The sequence below is a fragment of the Chenopodium album genome, chromosome 13, assembly GCF_948465745.1.
Source record: "Chenopodium album chromosome 13, dcCheAlbu1.1, whole genome shotgun sequence".
NCBI lineage: Eukaryota > Viridiplantae > Streptophyta > Magnoliopsida > Caryophyllales > Amaranthaceae > Chenopodium > Chenopodium album.
This window is the reverse complement of record NC_137846.1, coordinates 35480437-35504050: the sequence shown is the minus strand read 5'-3', so window position 1 is coordinate 35504050 and position 23614 is coordinate 35480437. Positions and strand designations below refer to the sequence as shown.

Sequence of the window (23614 nt, the reverse complement as noted above, 5' to 3'; positions counted from 1 at the left end):
TGTGCATGAGGATCTGGTTGTAGCCACTGTAGGCGTCCATAAAAGATAGCAACTCGTGTCCGGTTGTGGCGTCTACCATGGCGTCGATATGAGGTAAAGGGAATGGGTCTTTTAGATAAGCTTTGTTGATGTCTGTAAAGTCTATGCAGATTCGCCATTTTCCGTTTTTCTTCCTGACTACCACCACGTTGGCGAGCCATTCTAGGTACTTCACTTCTCTGATATTCCCAGTTTTTAGTAGGTTCTGAATTTCTTCATTGATGATCTTGTTCCTTTCTGGCGCAAATTTCCTTCATTTTTGCTTTACTGATGTATGCATTGGATCTACGTTTAGCTTGTGGGTGATAACTTCTGGGGAAATGCCTTTCATGTCTTCATGGGTCCAAGCGAACACATCTTTCTCTTCTTCTAGGAAATCGTAAATTTGTTGTCTGAGTTCCGCTTTCATCTCCGATCCTATTCTGACTTTCTGATCTGGATGTATGGGGTTCAGCTAGACTTCTGTAGCTTCTTGCTCCTCTGATATGCTCAATTTCTCTTAGCCCAGCTGACCCTCTAATTGCTATGCTGAACTCTTTTCTGCAGATGTCGCCTTTAGTGCTATCTTGTAACATTCTTTAGCTTCCCTAGGATCTCCTCTGATTTCTTGAATTCCCCACCTAGTAGGAAACTTAATGACTTGATGGTATGTAGAAGGAATGGCTTTCATCTCATGTATCCAGGGTCTTCCCAAAATCATGTTGTATGAAGGCAGAGTGTCGATTACTAGGAACTTGACTTGTAGGTTGATCCCTTTTGCGTACGTTGCCAATGTAATCTCCCCACTTGTCTTTTTGGTTTCCCCACTGAATCCTACTAGCATTGTTGATTTGTTGACGATATTTTTCTCATCTATATTCATATGCCTCAGGGTGTCTAGCATGATGATATTTGCAGAGCTTCCATTGTCAACTAGGATTCGCTTGATCATGCAATTTCCAACCGGGAGTGAGATCACTAGACCGTCGTGTTGACCTTCAACTGCATCGCTCTCTTCAAACATGATAGGGATGTCTATCTTGGATTTTTCCCTCTTATCTGGTTGCTCTTTGTTGCTTTCTTTTGCATGTCGCTTCGCTGCTGAATATGTTAGACCGCATACTTCTGACCCTCCAGATATGAAACAGATGGTTTAGACAATTGGAGGTGGAGGTGGAGGACCTCCTTGCTTGGACTCTCTATCCTTCCCTGAAGCCTTAGATCTATCTGACAAGAGTTCTTTGAGGTAGCCCTTCTTTAGCAAGTATGCAACTTCCTTTCTGAGCGCGACACATTCATCAGTAGTGTGACCGATATCTGAATGGAAATCACACCATCTGGATGGATCTTTCTTCTCCCCAGGCCTATCACTCCTTCTAGGCCATTGAACAGTATCTCCCATCTTATTTAAGGTCCTTATTACTCCTGCAGGGTTGACATTGAAGCAATACTCATGCAACTTGGGTGGAAGTTCAGGATCTTCCCTCCAATCAGAAAACTCTCCTTCGACTGCATTGACTAATCCTTCATCAAAGCGTGAACGTTGATACGGCTTGAATCGATGATCTCTCCTGGGGAAGTTGTTATTCCTTCTTGACGGACGATCTTCATCCTTTCTGAGCTCTAGAGTCTTTCTTGCGTATGCATCTTCCTCAAATCTGACCTGGGCCATTGCTTTAGCTTGTACATCTTCAAAGGTCGTACAGGGGTACTTGGTTAATTCCTTATAGAGCTCGCTGTGATCTAGCAACCCTCTTCTGAACGCTTCAATGGTTGTAGGAGCATCACACTTGTGTATTCCAATCTTTTCCCTGTTGAACCTGTTGAGATAATCCCTCAAGGATTCACCATGTCTCTACACAACACGGTATAAATCCGATGACTGCTTCTCTATTTTCCTGCTGCTGGCGAACTGGACCTTGAATAGGTTTACCATTCCTACAAAAGATCGAATTGTCCCATTATCTAAATTAATGAACCAAGTTAAAGCTGGACCTGATAATGTGGCTCCAAAGCCTTTGCACATGATAGCCTCTCTGATGTCTCTGGGGACTGAGCTTGTCATCATCTTCTGCTTGTAGAGGGACACGTGCTCATCAGGGTCTGTTGTTCCATCATACATGGCCATGTTGGGTGTGTTGAACCTCTTTGGCACTTCTACCATGGCGATCTCTTCTGAGAAAAGAGACTCTATATAGCCATCTGACGCCTCTTCCTCCATGGGCTTTGGCATTCCAGGGATCTTGGCGATCTTGGCTTCGATTTCTTTGAGGTACTCTTTGACTACCTTCTCTATCTTTCCTTCCTCAGATCCTTCTTGGCTATTCTGCTTAGGGGTTCCTGCATTCAAAGAGTCTAGATCTAGGGTTGTCTCCCTAGTGTTAGATCCTTTTTCCCCGTTAGGGGTATGAAAAGTACCTGACATATCAAGCTGCATGGCTATACTTTCAGTGTTCTTTCTGGTATTGACGGTTTTAGAAGCGACTGATTGTATTTGGCTACGGAGGGCTTCATTTTGTTTGGTGAGACTGGTAAGTTTGGCTTCGGTTTGAACCTTTTGGGCCAACAGTGTTTCAATCTGGCTCTTTTGTTGGTCTAAGGTTTGACAGAATGCGTTCATTCCCTCATTGATTTCGGCCATGGTAAAGGGTACTTGGTGCCCAGACATGGTGTTTGTATTGGTTTTTTGGCGAATTGGTAGGTTAATTGATTATCAGCCCCACGGTGGGCGCCAAATTGTTTAGGCAAATCTCAACAAGGACATATGAGAATCTGCTAGGTTTGAGGGGTAATAACAATCATACTACCAAAGGCATACTAATTAATTATAAATGAATAACAAAGCAATAGATAAGCAATGAACAAGCAATAAGTAAACAGAATGAATTCGATTATAAAAAGAGAATAAGTTTAGAGATACAATACTGAGTAAGGACAAGCCTTCTTCTTCAGTAGGGATGAAGCTTCGTAGGTAAATGTAGAGTAATTCTATTATATTTTGAGTATATGTGCGTACATGAATGCTGAAAATGTCTAATTACACTTATTTATACCTAGGGATCTCTAGGGTTTACAAATATCTTCAAAATATATTCAAAATGAGGAAGATCTTCTTGATTTATCTTCTTCCTTGTTCTGTAGGTGTATCTTTGGCAAGTATCTCCTTGATTGATATCCTTGACGCTGCTTTCCTTGTTTGTTCCAATCAAGTCGTTTGCTTATTTCTGCTGAATCGTTGATCTTGGACTGATGCCCTAAACGTAATGGGTCGTATTATAATACGGGCCCAACACTAACGCTTCCAGGGATCCCTCTATGATTGTACCTAACAGTCACTAAAGAGACAATGGGAGCTATGCTTGCACAAGAAGTAGAAGGTAAAGAGAACGCCATCTACTAATTAAGTAAAAAGATGCTCGAATAATAAGTACGCTACACACCACTTGAAAAATTGTGCCTCACACTATGTAGGGAATATTTCAAGCCATTAACCCCAAGCTTGAACCCCACTGTGATCATACACTTAAGTTGGTGGCGTCCAAAGGGAAGGAAGCTAGAGCAAAACAGTCACCAACAAGTTTTAGGAACTTGTAAACCGTTCACAAGGTGAAGATTACACCCCTTAACAATCCAGGAGATCGTCAACTCCAAAAGGTCTTGAACCAAATAGGATTCGGGGATGAAGGTACAAATCAAACCCAAAATAGATTGAACCTGCCCTAATAATAGTCATTCTTCTCGTATTCATGCGCGCTTTCTGACTAGCATGCAAACAACAGATTAACCCTAAACCTGTTTATCTATGTTGGTTGAACTTAATGCACAAGAAAAACTATTATTGGCGATCACTTGAATTATAATAATATTAGCCTAAACAAGATTATTAATTATCTTATTAAGCGTGATTACAAGTACAAATTCCCTTTAAACCTGCAAGAGAGGCGTGATCAAGCAATAACAATAGATATAATATATCAAGCAACATAATAACAATCATCAAAATAATAACCATAACAATTATAATCATGTTCATGTTAGTGTTAAAGCATAATAATATCAAGATCCTAGGCATGATACTAACAAGATTAATAACAAACCCTAGCATGTCACTAAACAATAAAGATCAAAGCTTTAGCCCTAACATGATACTAACATGATATTGATATGATATTAGAAAACATAGGAAGCACCCTAAACATGATACTAGAAACCAATAAAGACATCCTAACATGATACTAGTAATTAAACAAATTTAAACATGCTTTCCACAAGAATAGAGCAATAAGATTACATACTTTGATGCCTCGTATCTCTTTCCAATAACAAAATACACGCGTTAGTAACTTCAAGGAAAATAATAAATCAAACGATTAAATTAAATAATTGAAATAGAGATTTGGGACCAAACCCTCAGAAATTATAACCTTTCACGGCTAGGGCGAAGGCAACTTTAGGATTAATAATTAACATTAGGCCCTCCCCTAGATCATTGGGCGCATGTAAAGATCAAACCGGGCCCAGTTTAGTATTTTGGCCATAACTTCCTCATTATTCATCGGAATTGAGCTTATAATATATCGTTGGAAAGCTCTTTTCAAGCCCCATCCAACTACACTATTATTGGACCCTTGTCGTGAACCAAACTAAACTTGATTGTCTGTTTTCATAAAATAGAGTTGTTTTCGAAAACAAAAAGAAAGAATTTAATAAAAACTAACCGCAACACTTGACCTTTCACACTTTCACCTTATTCGATAATCATTCGACGCAAAAGGTATTCATCACTGGGTTTTGTTTTGGGGAGACACATTTGGGTGTCTATAGAAGCCCCCACTTTGACTGAATTTGGAGAAACGCAAGTTTCGAAAACGAAAGTCAAAGTAGCGATAAGGACGGAGAATGATTCAGAACGTTCTGCGATCCTAAATCATTCTTGTAATGCCGATACCTGCAAACTAGCGTTACTTAAACAGAAAAGAGTTAAGAAACGCGTATCTTGCACCGTCGAGCACACGCCTCTGAAGGTAACCGATTTGTTGCTGCATTTTGTTTTGACGACCTTCCATAAGCTAGAGAACGTCATCCCGCCGTTGTTGATGTTGTGGTCGTTCTTCGTCGCCGTTGATGTTCACTCGTCTCTGAACAAAAGAGCTTCTTTTTGAGGAATGTTCACTCGTCTCTGAACAATGGAGCTTTTAGAGGGATGTTCACTCGTCTCTAAACAATGGAGCGTTGATAGGATGCCCATGCATCTTTGAGTAAAAGAGCTTGAAATAAATGTCCACGTGTCTCTGAACAATAGAGCTTGAATGATATGCCCACGCGTCTCTGAACAAAAGAGCTTTGATAGGATGCCCACGCATCTTTGAGCAAAAAGAGCTTGAAAAGAAATGTCCATGCGTCTCTGAACAAAAGAGCTTTGATAGGATGCCCACGCGTCTCTGAGAAAAAAAGCTTGAAAAGAAATGTCCACGCGTCTCTGAATAAAAGAGCTTTGATAGGATGCCCACGCTCTCTGAGCAAAAGAGCTTGAAAAGAAATGTCCAATCGTCTCTGAACAAAGAGCTTGAATGATATGCCCACTTGTCTCTGAGCAAAGAGCTTGAAAAGAAATGTCTACTCGTCTCTGAACAAAGAGCTTGAATGATAAGCCCACGTGTCTCTGAGCAAAGAGCTTGAAAAGAAATGTCCACTCGTCTCTGAACAAAGAGCTTGAATGATATGCCCATGCGTCTCTGAGCAAAAGAGCTTTGATACTTGAATGTTTGTTGAGATAGTTCGGTTGGCTGTGAACAGGAGCTTTGTTGAATGGTTGTATCCTGTAAATATCAAAAGATTGCCAAAAGACTTTGCTGGTGTTTTTCTTAAGGTTGACCTAAGGTGATTGATTGAATTGAGGTTGACTCAATGTGTTTTGACACGTGTGTGACTCTTATGTGATTTAATGTGTTTTAACACATGTGTCAGACTCAATTCGAGGTGACATGACTCAACGTACATGACTCGTGTGTGCATTATAATGTGATTGTGCGACTCGAAAAAATGCAAAAAAGCAAAAAATTTCCGTCATTTTTTGTGGAGGGTACCGACTTTCTCCCGAAAAAGTAAGACACAAAAAAAAAAAAAAAAAGAATCGAAGTGAAGTTTTTGAAGGTGCATGTTGAATGAGCTTAATCCGTTAATGTTGTCTCCCATAGTACAAGGATTGTAACATCTTAGACTATCCTAGTTGACTTGATAATGAAAGTATTTAGGTAGCTTAGGCGCGGAGGCTAAGTACTTCATACTTTCTGATGCAATGATGATTGATCTTGATTTGGACATGACAAGGCATGCTTCAGCGTTGTGTTAAGATTTCATGACAAATGGTTCCTAAGGGAAATACTATTTGGTCATGTATCTGTGTAGTGTGTGAAAGTGACACTAAGGTTAGGCCGCAAGGACTAAGTGTGTGGAAAAAAATATATTGAAAAGAGTCAAATGATGGTGACTCTCAGGCTGGGTAGGCTAATAATGTAGGGATCAAGCCCCCAAGTCTAGCTCTACATGGTTAGGGATGAGCATTGGAAATCCCTTGATATGATCAATTATGAACGTAAATATTAATGCATTTTTATTACGGCCGCACCCCTTTGTGAGGTTGCCTACGTATCCGTTAGGAATCAGGCCGAACGTAGCTCTAGCCGAACCTCGCACAACTGTATGTATACCTCAAAGTGGTCTTTTGAGGGTTGTACCGTGGTTAGGCTAGAGGTTGAAGAAGAGGGGGATAAAGGCTCAACACCCTAGATAAGCCCGCCCAAGGTGTGCAACCTTGCTTTTGAATCTTTGTATTTTTATGCTTGACTATTTTAACTCTTTTTTGCTTTTGCATTTTTTTTTTTATTTTTATAAGTGTGGGCAATCCCGATCATGCGGTCTATCACTCACTTGGCATTCATGTTTCTCAGGCACGGTACCGACCACTCGATAAGAAACGCAATCTGAGACATGTTCATAACAAAGACATAGTCATGTCAAAGACATTGGAACACTTGCCCTTTTGTACACTTTTATTGTTTTTGCTGTTTTATTTATTTTGATCTTTGAAATCACTCAAGCTTTTTTTTAAAGTTGCATAAATTGCACACCATCCCATCCCAAGGTTAGGTAGATGTGGGTTGAAGAAAGAAAGGTCAATCGTTAGATGAGGCTCAAAGTGGTTTATCAAGAAAGGATTGTATATTTGAAGGGTGAAAGGTGATATGATGTGGCTACAAGGGGTGCCTCAAATCATTGGTATACCTTGAGCTTAGTTCGGAAATTTGTATTTTTAATGCGATGCAATGCAATGATCATATGCAAGAAAATAAATGCTCATTTTATTTTAAAAAGTGAAGGGTAAAAAAATCAAACTCTAAGAAATAAACCTAAGGAGGATGTAGGGTACCTATGCTAGACTTGTTGGGGAAGGGTTTGAAAAAAAGAAGAAGAAAGCATGAAATCTTGGTGAGAAGCTTGCCTTGTGCATTTGTTTCATCATTTCATACCCTTTTTTTTTTGTTTGTCAATCACATGACTCAAACTCGATTCAACATGTATGGATGGGAAAAAAGTGTAGTAAGGTGAATGATGTATGAAGGAAGCATGAAAGATGAAAGTGGTGTAGAAAGTGTGAAAGAAGAAAAGTGTAAGATATTTAATGTATGGAGAAGTGATGTGAAAGAATGTGGAAAGCTATAGAAATTTCTGGAATAGGACAGACCCCCAACTCAAATGACGGAAATGACGACTTATGCATGAACCTAAGACATGGTCATGGTGACTATATAAAGTGTGTGCTAACACTAGTGAGAGTATGTGACATTCTTTGACTCTTGTGTATGACCATGTGGCTAGACTATGTGACTAGACTCAAGCAAAGACTAAGTTAAGACTTCACGTATGTGCACTAAACTGGACAGGTTGTAGTATTTTAGTCATAACTTTTGATCTGTGAATCCGAATTGGACGAAACTAACGGCAAATGAAAGATAAAACTCGGGGCTACAGATTCATAGGTTTTACGACTCGTAACTCTTCCTAGAACTCTGGCTATGACCAAAAAAAGTTGACGTTTGTGCAGTATACGGGAATAAAAATCCGAGTTGACTGAAAGGAACTATGACTCAATTTTAGACATATTTATTAGCCAAATTAATTAACTAATTAATTAAGAAATGTCCTTTAGTCTTTGGTTAGTTTATTTAGACTTAAACACAAGTCAAACAAACGGTTAGCACATATAGGGTATGCATAAGCAAAGAATGCACAAAAAGTTCAAATAGTCACAATATGACGCAATGAGTTTGCAACCTAACCATGGCTTTAGTTCTTTAAAGTTCAAGTATATGGGTTAGTCAAAGAGGGTCCATGGTTATGAGTCCGGATGCATCGCGCGGAAGCCTTACCTTTGGAAGGGTTGGCGCGTATGGATGGGACCCCGCAAGTTAAAAAACTTGCTTCCACGATTTGGTGGATTCACAAACTCGGATGTACCCGTCGTTTCCAGGAGCGTTCGATTAAGTAGATGGAACGTGAACCCCCAGAGGGTTATGTCCATATGTAGAACACATACGGGTTTCAGAAAAGAGAGAAAAACTCAATCAGGAAGTAGAATCGAGCCAACAGTGCTAGAAATGGTCAAAACAAGAAGGCAGAGTTCTAGCTCGGTATTGGAAGAACTTGGCGCCAGACTACAGGGACTGTCGCCGCAAAAGTACCCCTGTCGCCAAGCGACAGAACTATCGCCAGGCGACAGAAGCACTTTACAGGCGACAAGCCCTGTTTTCTAGACGCTAGTTCCTACATGCCTCAACAGGTATCTACGTTCTTAGAGTTTTCCAGATTTCGTAGTATTATTTCAATTTTAGTTGTGAAAGATATTTCTCAAGTTTCCTACGTGTAAAAATCCTATGTATCTACATGAATGGCAAAATGCTAGCCCAAAAAGTAATGCGACAAGGATACTATTGGACTACCATGAATAGGGATTTCCATCAATACGTAAAAAGATGCCCTAAATGCAAAATATACGTTAACTTGCAACATGCTCCCCTATCTCTCCTTTACACCAATACATCACCATGGCCATTCTCAACATGGGGAATAGACATTATTGGAAAGATCACTGGGACAGGAGGCCATGAATACATCGTAGTAGCAATTGATTACTTCACAAAATGGGTTGAAGCGGCATTATATGCAAAACTCACCGCAAAACATGTAACACTCTTCATCGAAAGGAACATTATATGTCGATATAGAGTCCCACATGAAATGATAAGTGATAATGGAACTCACTTTCAAGCAGAATGTCAAGAATTACTTCAAAAATACGGCATTCAACATCATCACTCTTCTCAATACAGGCCTCAAGCAAATGGCGCAGTAAAGGCAGCCAATAAGAATCTAAAGGCTATCATCGAAAAAGTGACAGAAAATTACAAGGATTGGCCTGACAAACTCCATTTCGCTCTTGGGGTTATTGCACGTCAATTTGTTCATCCACTAGAAATACGCCATTTTCCTTAGTCTATGGAATGGATGCCGTACAACCTGTGGAATTAGAAATACCTTCCCTACGCATCGCGTTGGAGAGTAAACTTGATGAAGTCGAATGGACTAGAGCAAGATATGAAGAGCTAATTCTACTCGATGAAAAACGACTAGAAGCTCTACATCATACCCAATGCTTCCAAACTCGCATCGCTAGACACTTTAATAAAAAGGTCAAGACAAGAAACGTCAAAGTAGGAGACTTGGTGTTAAAAGCATTAAGGAAAAATGTTCTAGACCCAAGAGGCAAATTCAGGCCTAACTGGTCCAGAACATATATCGTTAAAACTATCCTATCAGGAGGTGCCGCAAAACTAACTGATATGGATGGTAATGAATTCTCAAATATGACGAATCTTAACCGACTTAAGAAATTCTACCCATGATGACTTGAGTAACATACTCAAGAAAGCTATGTTTAGCCTGATTCCTAAGGAAAGGATACGTAGGCAACCCTTTACAGGGTGCGGCCACTTTAAATTTTACAAACCTCGCACTCCCTTGTCGAGACGACAACACAGTGCGAACCACCGCACAGAATTCAAGTCCAGCGCACCGCGAGAGGATCTATCGCATAGCGACAAAGCCATCGCGCCGCGACAGGTTTGTCGCGCTGTGATGAATCCAAAATTTCGGCGCCAGTTCGTTTTCGTCAATCTAGGCAAATTTTGGTGTATTTCGGGAAATTTTTGACTTCCGTACTCGAACAATTTTCGAATTTAATTCAATTTGTTTTCGTTGCTTTAACAAAATAATTCAATGTAAAGTCAATTTAATTTAAAAGCTGAAAGTTGCATTAATAAAAGTAAAATTACATTATTGATGGAATTAAAACAAAGTCTTAAAAATAAAATTGACTTGAAAATAAAAATTAATTAATAAATTGATAGTAAAAGCAATACTCTAATCTATTTTCTCTTTTCTGGCCCTTTTCCAATTCTTCTCCGCCTCTTCTTCATCATCCATCTCTTTCACCAATAGGGATCCCTTAGAAGATCTGCACACAATCTTAGTGTCAACAGTTTCTCCTATAGCCATTACACCATGTTTCTTTTCAACCCACACTTTCTTTTCTGTGGAGTCAGTTTTTCTTTTCTCCTTGCCCTCAGTAGTATTTTTCTTCTTAGGCATAATAGGGGTCTTGAATTCAATTCTTCCACCTAGACGATCTGTAGGAGGAATTTTCTTATCTCCAAGACGATCTTTAACATTAGTCTTGTACATATTTCAAACTTTATTCTTATCCTTTTGAGATATATCAAGTAACCACTACTTCACATCTCTAGACAAAGAAGGAGGAACTTTTTGGGTAATAACTTCCCACAAAGGTCTGGCACCCCAATAGTCATCAAATCTTTCTATATCTTGTGAAACGGGAAATTCATAAGGGCGACGAAGATCCCCGGAAGGAACAGTTTGAGCAAGGCCATATTTTCTTTTTACTCTAGAAGGGTAGTAAAAGGTCAATTTAGACAAACTTGGAAGACGACAAAAAGGTTGTTTATTGACACCAACTATCTTCTCAATTTTCCACCACGGAACAACCCATTTAATGGCAAAGTCGCGAGTTTCAAAGATTCTACTCCACTCCTGGCGGCCCATCTTTATTGAGAAGAATTTCTTCCATCTTACAAGGAAATTTGGCATATACTTTTCAATATTGTCGGGAGGGCTAATTAATTCAAGCCTTTCCATTAGCCAAATCTGTAAAGATTCCATGCAAAAAATTAGTATTACTATACAAAATTAAATATTTTTTTATTTCTATAACTAAAAGTATTGATTTTCTACCTGTAATAAAATTGGAGAACCTCTAAGAGGTGCTTTCGGATCTCTCTTCAGTTCATCTAAACTATGCATAGTTTCTCCAACAATTAATGGCATTGGATTTCTCCCTGATTCAATTTGCTCCATGACCGATGTTAAAATTGCTTGAATCTCATGAATGTTTCCACTAGTAAGGAGATATTGGCTAAACATGCAAAAGAGGAAAGCCCTTCTCCTATAGACATGAAAAGACTCAGAGCATGGTCTATCAAAATAAAAGCGTGCAAATTCTTTCAAATTTACTACATTCCCATGCACTATGTGTTTTAAGTCCCTATATCTAAGGTTAAGGAAACACTCAAAATCCTGATGGGACGGAGAACGGTAGGTCGTTGGTCTACCACCCCACCCTATCAAACAAAATTTGTAGCTTAACTAACCCCTATTTAGCGTAGTGGCAAGTCAAGGTCGAACCCAAGGGAATAGATATCAAGTGCACGAAGTCTAGATCAAGCTATTTCGGAATCAAGAAGGGGTTTGAGGTAGAAGTAAAGCTAACTAGGTATGCAAACTTGTATTAAATCAATCTAAGACACTAGGGCAATGGATCCACATGCAATCATAATGGAAACGGTAATTTGGGAGGTCAAACCGACTAAGTCAAGCGATATGAAGGAAAATCATCATGTATCCAAAAGAGCATACTAAGGTGGTTCACCTAGAGGTCTAACTAGCGTCAACTACGCTAAACACTAACTAGGGAACGTCACAAAGCACCTCAATCGTGAAATTGCAAGTTCACTAATCAATGGTCCGTATCATAGCAAGCTTACAATGCAATCTAGTGTATTAATCAAAGATGGCCAAACCTCAATTAATCACACACATGCACATGAAATATCAACCAAATTTAATCATATCATCAACTCCATTAATTATCCCCAAATTACACTATTCCATCATTCATACATGCTTCACCATCTCCCTAGCTAGGAAACTACTCACTAGCCATAGAAATGGAGATCAAAACTACAACATTCATCAAATTCATTATCAACATGCTTGAATTAAAAGATTAAACCAACAATCAATCAAATTCAATCAAAATTCAATCAATAACCAAATCAATCATCAACAATATGAAAAACTAATGAAATCAACTAAGATCAAACTTGTATTGAAATCAAGAAGAAAATCCTTACAAAACTTTGATCCAAAGATCAAATACAATGAGGAATCCTTGAGCAATCACCAAAAATCATGAATTTCTCTCTCTAGTTCTTGAGTTTCTCTCTCTAAAATTCTCCCCAAAAACTAACTATCCAATTCAATCTAAAAACTAAAACTTCTCTCCTTCAAAAATAGGTAGAAATAACTATATATACAAAGGAGAGGTCGGTAATGACGCCCAAAAATAGACCCTTGTAAGTGCGGGCGCTCGAAGGAGTGTACCCAGGAATGTGCGCCCGCACACACCTGATGTGCGGCCGCACACGACAGATGTGCGGCCGCACACTCCTCGAGTGCGCCCGCACATAGCTGCAGCTTCCTCCTTTCTCATTTGCCCTTGCTCACGAGGTGCACGCATCCTAGATGATGATGATGGAGGACAAGGTAGGCAGCAACTTCCTTGAATTTCTTGAAGAAAATGAGCCATGAGGAAGGCATAAACAAGACTTTGAAGCATGCTCCTTGAACCTCTCATTGACTTGAAACTTCTTGCACAAGCTTTAGGCATGAAAATCAATGGAAAACTATAGAAAGGAAGCCCGGGAATTCTCGGACAATCAATTACCAGCTACAAGCAAAAGATAAAAAGCAAGTAAAAGAGAAAAATAACAAGTAAACTAGAAAAAGACATGAAAAAGAGAAACTAACTACAAAAAGCATAAAATGAAGAAAACAAGAATAAAACTAAGGAAAACTAAAGAAAAGAGAGATAAAATGAAATAAAAATCATCCAAAAAGGAACCAAATGAGTGCCAAAAATGTCACACATTAAATTCCCCCAAGCTAAACTTTTGCTCGTCCTCGAGCAAAACAAAGCAAGAAAAAGAGAGGATGAAAATTTTATTAAAAACGAAAAAGAAAGACTCAAGATAAGAATATACACTAAAACTCATTGTCGTAGGAATCACGGTTGTTTTTAGCTACAACAAGCCCTTTAAACCCCAAAGTTGCCTATGAGGACGAGTGAGGTCTCGTAAGGGTATCCTAAGAGTTTGACCCATAACTCTCCACCAAACATCAATGAGGCAAACCATAGAATTAAAAGAAAGAAAATGAAATAGAAACAAATCTTTACGAAATGAATCAACATAAAGACTATAAAGCATGTGAACGACAATCTTTCTCAAGTAGTTAAGGTATGCACGTTTCAAGATATCCAAGGTTGATTGAAACATAGGGTATGCTAGGCATAGGAACTAGTTATCACAATTCACTTTCATCCCAAACAATCTTACCGCGTTCTTCCCACTAGTCTCAAATCTCCCCTTAGTGAGTGTCCCAATGATTCCTCGAAGGAACCGGAAAAGAAATATTTTAAGGCTACTCGACAATCTTGACTGTGCATCCCCTTTCCTTAGGCAATGACCCATGATGCCCTCCCCCGAATAGTGACTCAACTATCTAGGTCGAAAGGTCTTTCCCCAAGGTTGTAACGTAAGGCATAAAAGGGTGAAGGTAGGAAAAAATTTTAAAATTTGGTGATTTTCCTAAAAAGTGAAGCAAAAGGGTGATCAATCCTTAACACCACAATCAAGAAATTACCAAACAAAAACAACACCCCCAAGCTTACTTGAAGCTATACTCACAAAAATATATACAAAAAGCGTACACGCTTCTCCCCCAAGCTAAAATGGAGCATTGTCCTCAATGCTTAGAAGGAGAAAAGAATATATCAAAATATTTTTGAATTTTTCACTTTTCACTTTTTTTTGTGTTTTTATATTGTAATTGCAAAGTCCTTGCCTTTTGCTAAATTCGGACGGCTTTTACAACTTTTGCACTTATTTGTCCATGCCTTTTATTATAAAGGACGGCTTTTACTCATACTCATTTGCCATTATTCACAAAGAAATCATAACACAATCTTGCTTTCATAAAAACCAAAATTCCAACGTAACCACCACAAACTTCATCTCAAAGATCATATTGCTTCACAAAAATCAAGAAAGGTAGAAAATGAAACAAAAGGTCAAATAACTAAAGATGTGGCTCGAAAAGAAGGGATAAGGCTCAAATGGTTGCAAGAAGGAAAATGTAAACCAAAAACAAAAGAAAATAACAAACTATAGTAAAAAGGAAAAATACCACCCCGAAAAATGTGCCTTTGTCCTTCCTAGATAGTTCGGTCTCTTGTTTGAGAATCATACATCAAGCTTTATTAGATTAGGTTTGCATAGTCAAGGATCCACGCCGCTCAAACAAGGAATGTTGAAGGCTTGAAAAACAAGTAACCTCACAAGGTTGTGGCAAAAACTCACCAATGGTGTCAAATCAACTATAGGAAGCAACTACCAACATACCACAAACAAGTAGAATCCGGCTTCATGATCCTCCTAGTTCAAACCAACTACCCTAGCATACACTATCCTAGAGTCAACCGAACATAATCTCAAACCGTGCATACCTTTACAACCTAGGAAGAAAATTATGCAAAAGACAAGTCCAATGTACAATGTTCATTTCAAAAGAAAAGAAATGAAAAACAATGCCTCAAAATCACATCAAAAATAAAAAGAAAAATAAAAGAAAGTAAGAGAAAAAGGTAAAATAAAAGAGAGTAAAAGAAAAGAAATGGAGACATAGGAAAGGAAAACATAGGAGAAAAGCATGCAAAGGACTAGAAAGCATGTTAAACACATAAAAATCCCAATCGACAAACAAGTGATCGATAGACAACAAAGTCACCGATCCCAAATACATTACGTGTTAACAAGCATCCATCCTCGAACCATTCAACTTCTCCTAAACTAATCCTATTCTATGCAACCAATGAAAATAAAGAGAAAAATAAGAAAGGTCTCACCGGGATTCCAAGCATAGCAAAAACAAACGAAGCAATAAGAAACCACCTCGCAGCATTCCATATCCATAAGGTCTTCAAGGAACCAAGTGAGAAAAAAAAAAGAAAAAAAGAAATAAAAGAAACTATGAACAAAGAAAAAGGTTAGTAACTTCAAAACAAATAAAAGAAAACAACAAATAAAAGAAAATAAACAAAGCAAGAAGTATATACAACTAAAGGAAAGAGAAGCTAAACTACCAAAGAAAATAAAGAATAAAAGAAATAAAATCTAGACGAACTAAAGAACTACTCTAAACTACAAGATTCGGATTTAAGGGATTTGGATTGAGGGGTTTGGATATAAGGGATCATCAACAACAACATGGCAAGCAAAACAACTCCACAAACAACAAACATCCAAGAAAATAGGGCAAACAAGCTAGCTACAAGAAAAGTAGCCTAGAGATCAAGAAAATGAGGAAACCAAAAAGAGGAATGAAAATAAACATGCAAGCAACTAAGATATGTACACAACAACAACAAGGTCACCGAGCAAGTTACTAGTTCCCCCAAGCTAGATAGAAAATACATCTCAACATCCCGATCAAAACAAAGCAAGTATCAAAAATATGAGGGATGGAGGTAAAAAGCATGAGAAGCTAAAAGGGAACTAATAACTACTACCATCACCACCACCACTCCCACTTGGCCCGGCCCCATCTCTGTTGCGCTCGGGGTCATCGAAGGGATGAGGGTAAGGCTCCCATCCTCCGGTGTACCCCTCGGGCCACCCATAATGCCCCTTGAAAAGATCGTGTTGCCAAGGAGCAAGAGGGGTGTAGGTATCGGGCAAAGTGAGCTCAAAAGGGTGGTTAGGATGGACATGGGGGTAGTTAGGATCCCCCCTATAGTCACTACCACCCGGAGCCTTGTAATCATAGTTACCATGCTCGTCCGGGTAATAGTGACGCTCGGTGTCGGGGTTAGAAGGCCCCGACCAATAAGGATGCCCAAACGAAGGTAGAGGACCTTGTTGGGGCGGGAAATATGGATAGTTAACCGGGGGAGTAATGTTCCCACGGTTAACTTCCGCATCATAAAGTTGTTGTTGCATAAACATACCTTGTTGCATCTCTTGAATACCTCTTATTTGGTCATAGAGGGCCCCAAAGTCTTGATCGTACATGCCATCTACGTGGACTTTCAATCCACTCATTTGCTCACTAAGAGCCTTCAAATCTTCATTGGCAAAAGCATGTTGCCCTTGCTCTTGTTCTTGCTCATGAGGAGCTTGTTGTTGTGGAGAAAAATGTTGTTGTTGTTGATGTTGTTGTTGTTGTTGATTTTGTTGTTCTTCCTCATCTTCTTCTTCTTCATCCTCCTCGGAATCAAAGTTGGGATGCCGGAAGGACCTGGGAACATGCCAAACATTGTCGGCAATCCTAGCCAAAGAAGTCAAGCTAGGGTTAGGCAAGAAGCACCAATGCTCGTGGCCCCTTAGCCACTCATATCTCCCTTCACTAAAACCCTTAGAGATAAATTGGATTTGACCCAATTGTTGCATATCGAGGTAGATGGAATCTGCATCCCCGATCTCCTTATAAAATGGGAGATAATCATCGAGGCGAAGGTGAGTCAGAAGCCTAGTTACCATACCCCCACAAGGGATCTCTCCCGTCCTCCTTTTGCGAAGGTCCAAGCAATATTGGGCAAAGATGTAGCCCAAGTTCAACCGGCCCACAAACTCCGGGCGAGTAGATAGCCAAAGGACTTTGAGCTCCAATTTACTCAATTTCCCCATCTCTTGCTTGGGGAACAAGACATAGCCCAATAGACGGTGTACAACCCTAAGACAAGGTTGGTACACGTCCGAGATCTTGGCCTTGTTGGCGATGAACTCACTACCACCGGAGATGTCTTCCCACCAAGAATCTTGATCATAATCCGGGAAGATGAAGTGTTCAACGTTAATAATATCCCCATGGGGATCAAAATCCAAAGCGGCGTTGAACTCTTCTAAAGATTGGTCAAATATGTTGTTGAACAATTGGAATCGCACCCTATATACCCCTCCAATGGGTACAAGCTCCAAGGTAGCCAAGAACTCCAAGGTAGGCTCCTTGTAGGTGCGGTAGGCGTCGGCGATGAAAGTCCCCAATCTCAAATTCAAAAGCAATGACCGCACATCATTATCAATCCCCAACTTCAGCATATCGGATTGAAAGTAATGGCGGGTTTGTTTGAGGGTTCTTTCATCTTTCAGATTTTGATAAAAGGCTTTTTGTTTATCGGTGAAATTTTTCTTCTTTGGAAGAGAGTTAGGAGGTCGTGTTTGAGTGGAAGATGGGTTGGAAGTACTAGGCCTAGAAGATGTACTAGGCCTAGTGGAGGTACTTGGGCGGGGAGGTTCCTCGATGCTAACATCGATTTTTCTCATTTTGGTGAGTTTCTTGAGGTATTTAGACATTGTGAGAAGTATAGAAGATCACCAACAACCAATCAAGTAGCAAACCAAAGAACCAAGAGCACCACACCCAAATTCACCACTTACTACCAATATCACCAAACTCCAATTTCACAATTCCCTTCAATCAAACCAATTCCAAACCAATCAACAATATCAATGAACCAAGAAAAATTCTTTTTCAATCAATCCAAGAGCAAACACAAAGCCAATACCGAAATCACCACTTACTACCAACTTTCCAAAATTTCAACTCACAAGAATTCAACCAAAATTGATGAAAATTGCTACAAAATCAACAAACAACACAATGTCATGCAAAATCAATCAACAAATATCACCAAATCACAACCAAAATCAAGAACAAGCATCAAAATTCACAAAATCAATACTACACTATTCATGCTCATACAAATTTGTAATTCATGCAAATTTATGATATAATTGGCAAAATTAAAGCAAGGATTAGTGATTATACCATAAAAGAAGCAAGATAAACCAATTTTGAGCAAGCAATTCCAACTCCACACAAAACCCCCAATTTTCGGCCACCAAGAGTAGGAGAGAGAGTGAGTGAAATTTGGGTCAAATTGTGAGGAATTTGTAGTGTAGAAAGATTTGTGAGTGATTTTGAGTAAGAATGTAGTGATTTTGGTGAGGATTTGAGTGTTTTTGGATGATGAATGAGGGTGGAGGAGTGCACACAAAGGAGGGTTTGAATTAGGGTATGAGTGAGGAAGATGAGGGAAGTGAGAAAATGAGGGAAAAAGGAGGAAGAAGAGGATAAATGCACGTCCAGCATCTATGCGGGCGCACAGCACTGATGTGCGCCCGCACACGCAGGCTGTGCGCCCGCACATGCCTCGTGTGCGGCCGCACAGCACTGTGCGTGCTCCTTCCTTTTTTTTCTCAAAGATTTGATACTTACTGCCTATTTGGGTGCGCACATGAATCATGATGGTGATGAGGAACAACATAGGCAGTAGCTAAAATCATTTTCAAAGTCCTCAAAGTTGAAAATTCATGTGCACACCACAAAAATTCACTAAGTATCAATTTCCTCCAACTTTCAAAACATGAAATTCCTATCTTACCTATCTAAAATTCTTACCCTCTTACCTCAAATTTCGACTAGAATCGAACAAAATATGATTTGTGCCATGAACACCTTCCATCCATCATGCATATTTGTTGAATTCCAATCCCACAAACGGACATCCTAAAAATCCAAATAAAGAGAAAAGTAAAAGAAAAGACAAAGTAATAAAAGAAACAAAAATGAGAAAATTCAAAAATCAAAGAGAAAGGTTAGAAACTCCGGGTTGCCTCCCGGGAAGCGCTTGCTTAAGGTCCTAAGCTCGACCCTTCCTCCTAATCATGGAGGATCAAAGAACACCACCTTCTTCAAGGTGGTTGATAGAGCAAATTCTTCTTCAACCTTGGGCAACTTCTCATTAATGCTTGATGAAACTCTCACAAAATTCTTTTCAAATTCTTCTTTTTCACTTCTCAACTTCTTCCTTTTCCTTGTTTTCTTCGAGTCACGGGCCTTTTTCTTCAGCTTGACTTCAACATCCTTAATCATGGAAGCTTTCTCTTCCTCATGAGAATTAAGCTTGAACCAATTTGGAAAACCAATATCTTTCTCATCCTTTGGCTTTTGAATCACAAATTCTTCTTCACTAACGTCATTAATACTTGCACAAACATCATTAACAATCTCAAAAACATTGTTAGTAGAAGAATCAATCATGCACATACCATCAATGGAACGAGAAAGACTAGCACGTGCGATATCTTGGACACAAGATAAAGACTCATGCATTGGATTTAACTTAAAACTCTCTTCTAATTTCCCACACCTCAAAGTAATTTGACCTCCTTTGACATCTATTAAAGCTCCCGAGGTAGCTAAGAAAGGTCTCCCTAAGATGATTGGAATATGTTCATCCTCCTCAATCTCTAGAACAACAAAATCCACCGGAAAAACAAACTCTCCAATCCTTAAGGGGACATCATCAATTCTTCCCTTAGGAAGCTTAATAGAACGGTCGGCCAATTGAAGTGTTATCTTGTACGGTTGAAGCTCACCTAGATCAAGCCTTTCGAAGACCGAGAAAGGCATAATGCTAACACTAGCACCAAGGTCACACAAAGCATTTTCAAAAACCATTTCCTTAATTCGACAAGGGATTGAAAAATTCCCCGGATCCTCCATCTTCTTCGGAAGTTCACCATGGATAAGAGCACTAAAGCACTTCCCTCCTTCCACCGAACTACCTTCATCAAAATCCTCTCTCTCTTTTAAGATCTCCTTAACAAACTTGGAGTACTTAGGCATGTCGGGAATTGGTTCGGTAGCGGATGTAGAATCATGAACATCCTTAAAAGCTTCAAGGAACTTCCCAAATTGCTCATCCATTTTGAATCTCAAATATTTTTGGGGATATGGTAGATCGGGAAATCTCTCTATCTCACTCATCTTTTCACCAACACACTTTTCTCTTTTTTCAACCTCACAATAGATTTCCTTAGACTCAACCCTTTCCACTTCATTCTCCTTAGCACCACTCTCATCTCTTCCCTCTTTTGAACAAGAAACTCCCTCATCAAAATCATTTCCACCACTTGTGGCAATAGAGTACACGGGTTTCTTTGGTTCAACACCTTGGGAAGGCAAAGATGAAGGACTAGCAAAATCCTTAATAGTGCTTGCTAATTGAGTAATTTGAGTCTCAAGCATCTTATTGTGGGTCATCATCTCATTGAATTTCTTATCACTAACCGCCATATAGGTGTTAATGATCTTGGTTTGATTATCAATCAACTCTTCCAAGGTTGTCTTAGGAGAAGAAGGTTGTGAATAGGAATTTTCATTTTGAGTCTTTGGAACAAAACCGGGTGGGGGACCTCTTTGAGCATTGTTTTGAAAATTTCCCCTTCCTTGGTTGTTCCAATTACTCCTATTTTGATTTGAACCATAACCTTGATTATGGTTACCGCCACCATGATTATGGTTTCCATTACCTTGGTTATGATTTACATAACCTTGGTTTTGATTACCATAATTATGATTTTGATTACCATAGTTTTGGCTTTGATTTTGGCTACTATAACCTTGGTTATGGTTACCACGAGAACCTTGATTCCCTTGGTTCCTATAACCACCATTATGATTATAGTTGTCAAAATTGCCTTGGTTTTGGTAATTCCTATTCCATTGGCCTTTTTGATTATCAAACCTTTGAACGTTGTTGTTTGACACAAAATTAACATGTTCACACTCATTGTTGTCAAATTCATCAACACATTCATTAGGACAAACACTAGAGTCATGATCATACGATCCACATGCATCACAAAACAAGCAACCCAAAGGCATATTATGTGAAGAGGGAGGGGGTTGAGAGATAGAAGGAGTACCTCTCCCCTTAAATTGGGAGGGAAGATTAGAAGCATGAGAAGAGGTAGAAGTGCTCTCCAACTTAGCTTTGATTGCGGTGACCTCCTTTCCTAAGTTTGTCATTTGGGAGGAAAGGTTGTTGATTGCATTGAGATGGTCCACCGAATACAATGAAGATTGCTTGCTTGAAGAGTCTCTCTCCCCATCTTGCCAATCCCTATAATATGTCACCACGTCCTCAATGATGTCCACAACTTCTTCTTCGGTTTTGTTCATGATAGGGCCCCCGGCCCCTCCATCAAGGCATGACTTGCCTTGGGGACTTAAACCGCCATAGAAGATTTGGATCACTTGGTATGTGGGGATTCCGTGGTGAGGACACTCCCTTTGATACTCTTTGAATCTCTCCCATGCTTCATAAAGGCTTTCACTCGGCCTTTGCTTGAACCCTTGAATCAAGGCTCTTGCCTCCGCCGTCTTCTTTTGGGGATAGAAACGAAACAAGAAAGCCTTTGTAACATCATCCCAAGTTCTCAAGGAGTTGGGCTTCACTTCCTTGTCTAGCCACTCCAAAGATCTTCCTAATAGAGAGAAAGGGAACAACTTGAGGCGGATGAATTCTTGAGAGACCCCATTGACTTTGATAGTGTTGCAATATTTTTCAAATTCTTTCAAATGGTTCAATGGGCTCTCATTCTTAGCCCCACTATATTGCCTTCTCTCAATCAAGGTGATCATTGCCGGCCGGATTTCGAAGTCATTTGCCGAGGTAGTAGGTGGAGTTATTCCACTCTCAAACCTATATGCCCCGGGCACTCCAAGCTCCTTCAAGGCTATTCTAGGATTTTCACCCATTCCTTGTTCTTCTTGAATTTCTTCTTCACTTGAAGAGCTATAAGCCAAGGATCTATTATCCACTCTTCTTCTTGAAAGAGTCCTCTCAATTTCCGGATCAAGGGGAACAAGGGGACGATCGCGGGTTCTATGCGTGCAAAACTCACACAAAAATGTTAGTAGCACGGTTACAAATGTAGCCTAGAGAAACAAAATCTTTTTGTATTTTATCAAAATGAAATAGACTCAAAAACAACATACACTCAAGCACCATTCCCTGGCAACGGCGCCATTTTGATGGGACGGAGAACGGTAGGTCGTTGGTCTACCACCCCACCCTATCAAACAAAATTTGTAGCTTAACTAACCCCTATTTAGCGTAGTGGCAAGTCAAGGTCGAACCCAAGGGAATGGATATCAAGTGCACGAAGTCTAGATCAAGCTATTTCGGAATCAAGAAGGGGTTTGAGGTAGAAGTAAAGCTAACTAGGTATGCAAACTTGTATTAAATCAATCTAAGACATTAGGGCAATGGATCCACATGCAATCATAATGGAAACGGTAATTTGGGAGGTCAAACCGACTATGTCAAGCGATATGAAGGAAAATCATCATGTATCCAAAAGAGCATACTAAGGTGGTTCACCTAGAGGTCTAACTAGCGTCAACTACGCTAAACACTAACTAGGGAACGTCACAAAGCACCTCAATCGTGAAATTGCAAGTTCACTAATCAATGGTCCGTATCATAGCAAGCTTACAATGCAATCTAGTGTATTAATCAAAGATGGCCAAAACTCAATTAATCACACACATGCACATGAAATATCAACCAAATTTAATCATATCATCAACTCCATCAATTATCCCCAAATTACACTATTCCATCATTCATACATGCTTCACCATCTCCCTAGCTAGGAAACTACTCACTAGCCATAGAAATGGAGATCAAAACTACAACATTCATCAAATTCATTATCAACATGCTTGAATTAAAAGATTAAACCAACAATCAATCAAATTCAATCAAAATTCAATCAATAACCAAATCAATCATCAACAATATGAAAAACTAATGAAATCAACTAAGATCAAACTTGTATTGAAATCAAGAAGAAAATCCTTACAAAACTTTGATCCAAAGATCAAATACAATGAGGAATCCTTGAGCAATCACCAAAAATCATGAATTTCTCTCTCTAGTTCTTGAGTTTCTCTCTCTAAAATTCTCCCAAAAACTAACTATCCAATTCAATCTAAAACTAAAACTTCTCTCCTTCAAAAATAGGTAGAAATAACTATATATACAAAGGAGAGGTCGGTAATGACGCCCAAAAATAGACCCTCGTAAGTGCGGGCGCTCGAAGGAGTGTACCCAGGAATGTGCGCCCGCACACACCTGATGTGCGGCCGCACACGACAGATGTGCGGCCGCACACTCCTCGAGTGCGCCCGCACATAGCTGCAGCTTCCTCCTTTCTTCTTTGCCCTTGCTCACGAGGTGCACGCATCCTAGATGATGATGATGGAGGACAAG

At 39.5% G+C, this 23614-nt stretch overlaps 1 protein-coding gene and 1 pseudogene across 1 annotated transcript; one reads left to right on the top strand and one right to left on the bottom strand.

Annotated features, from left to right (window-relative positions):
- Positions 1-562: 562 nt before the first annotated feature.
- LOC145575455 (uncharacterized) lies at positions 563-1042 on the bottom strand. The gene has a single exon (XM_081633326.1). The coding sequence runs from the start codon at positions 1040-1042 to the stop codon at positions 563-565; it is 480 nt and encodes a 159-aa protein (XP_081489452.1).
- Positions 1043-21604: 20562 nt separating this feature from the next.
- LOC145577178 (small nucleolar RNA R71) lies at positions 21605-21703 on the top strand (annotated as a pseudogene).
- Positions 21704-23614: the final 1911 nt, after the last annotated feature.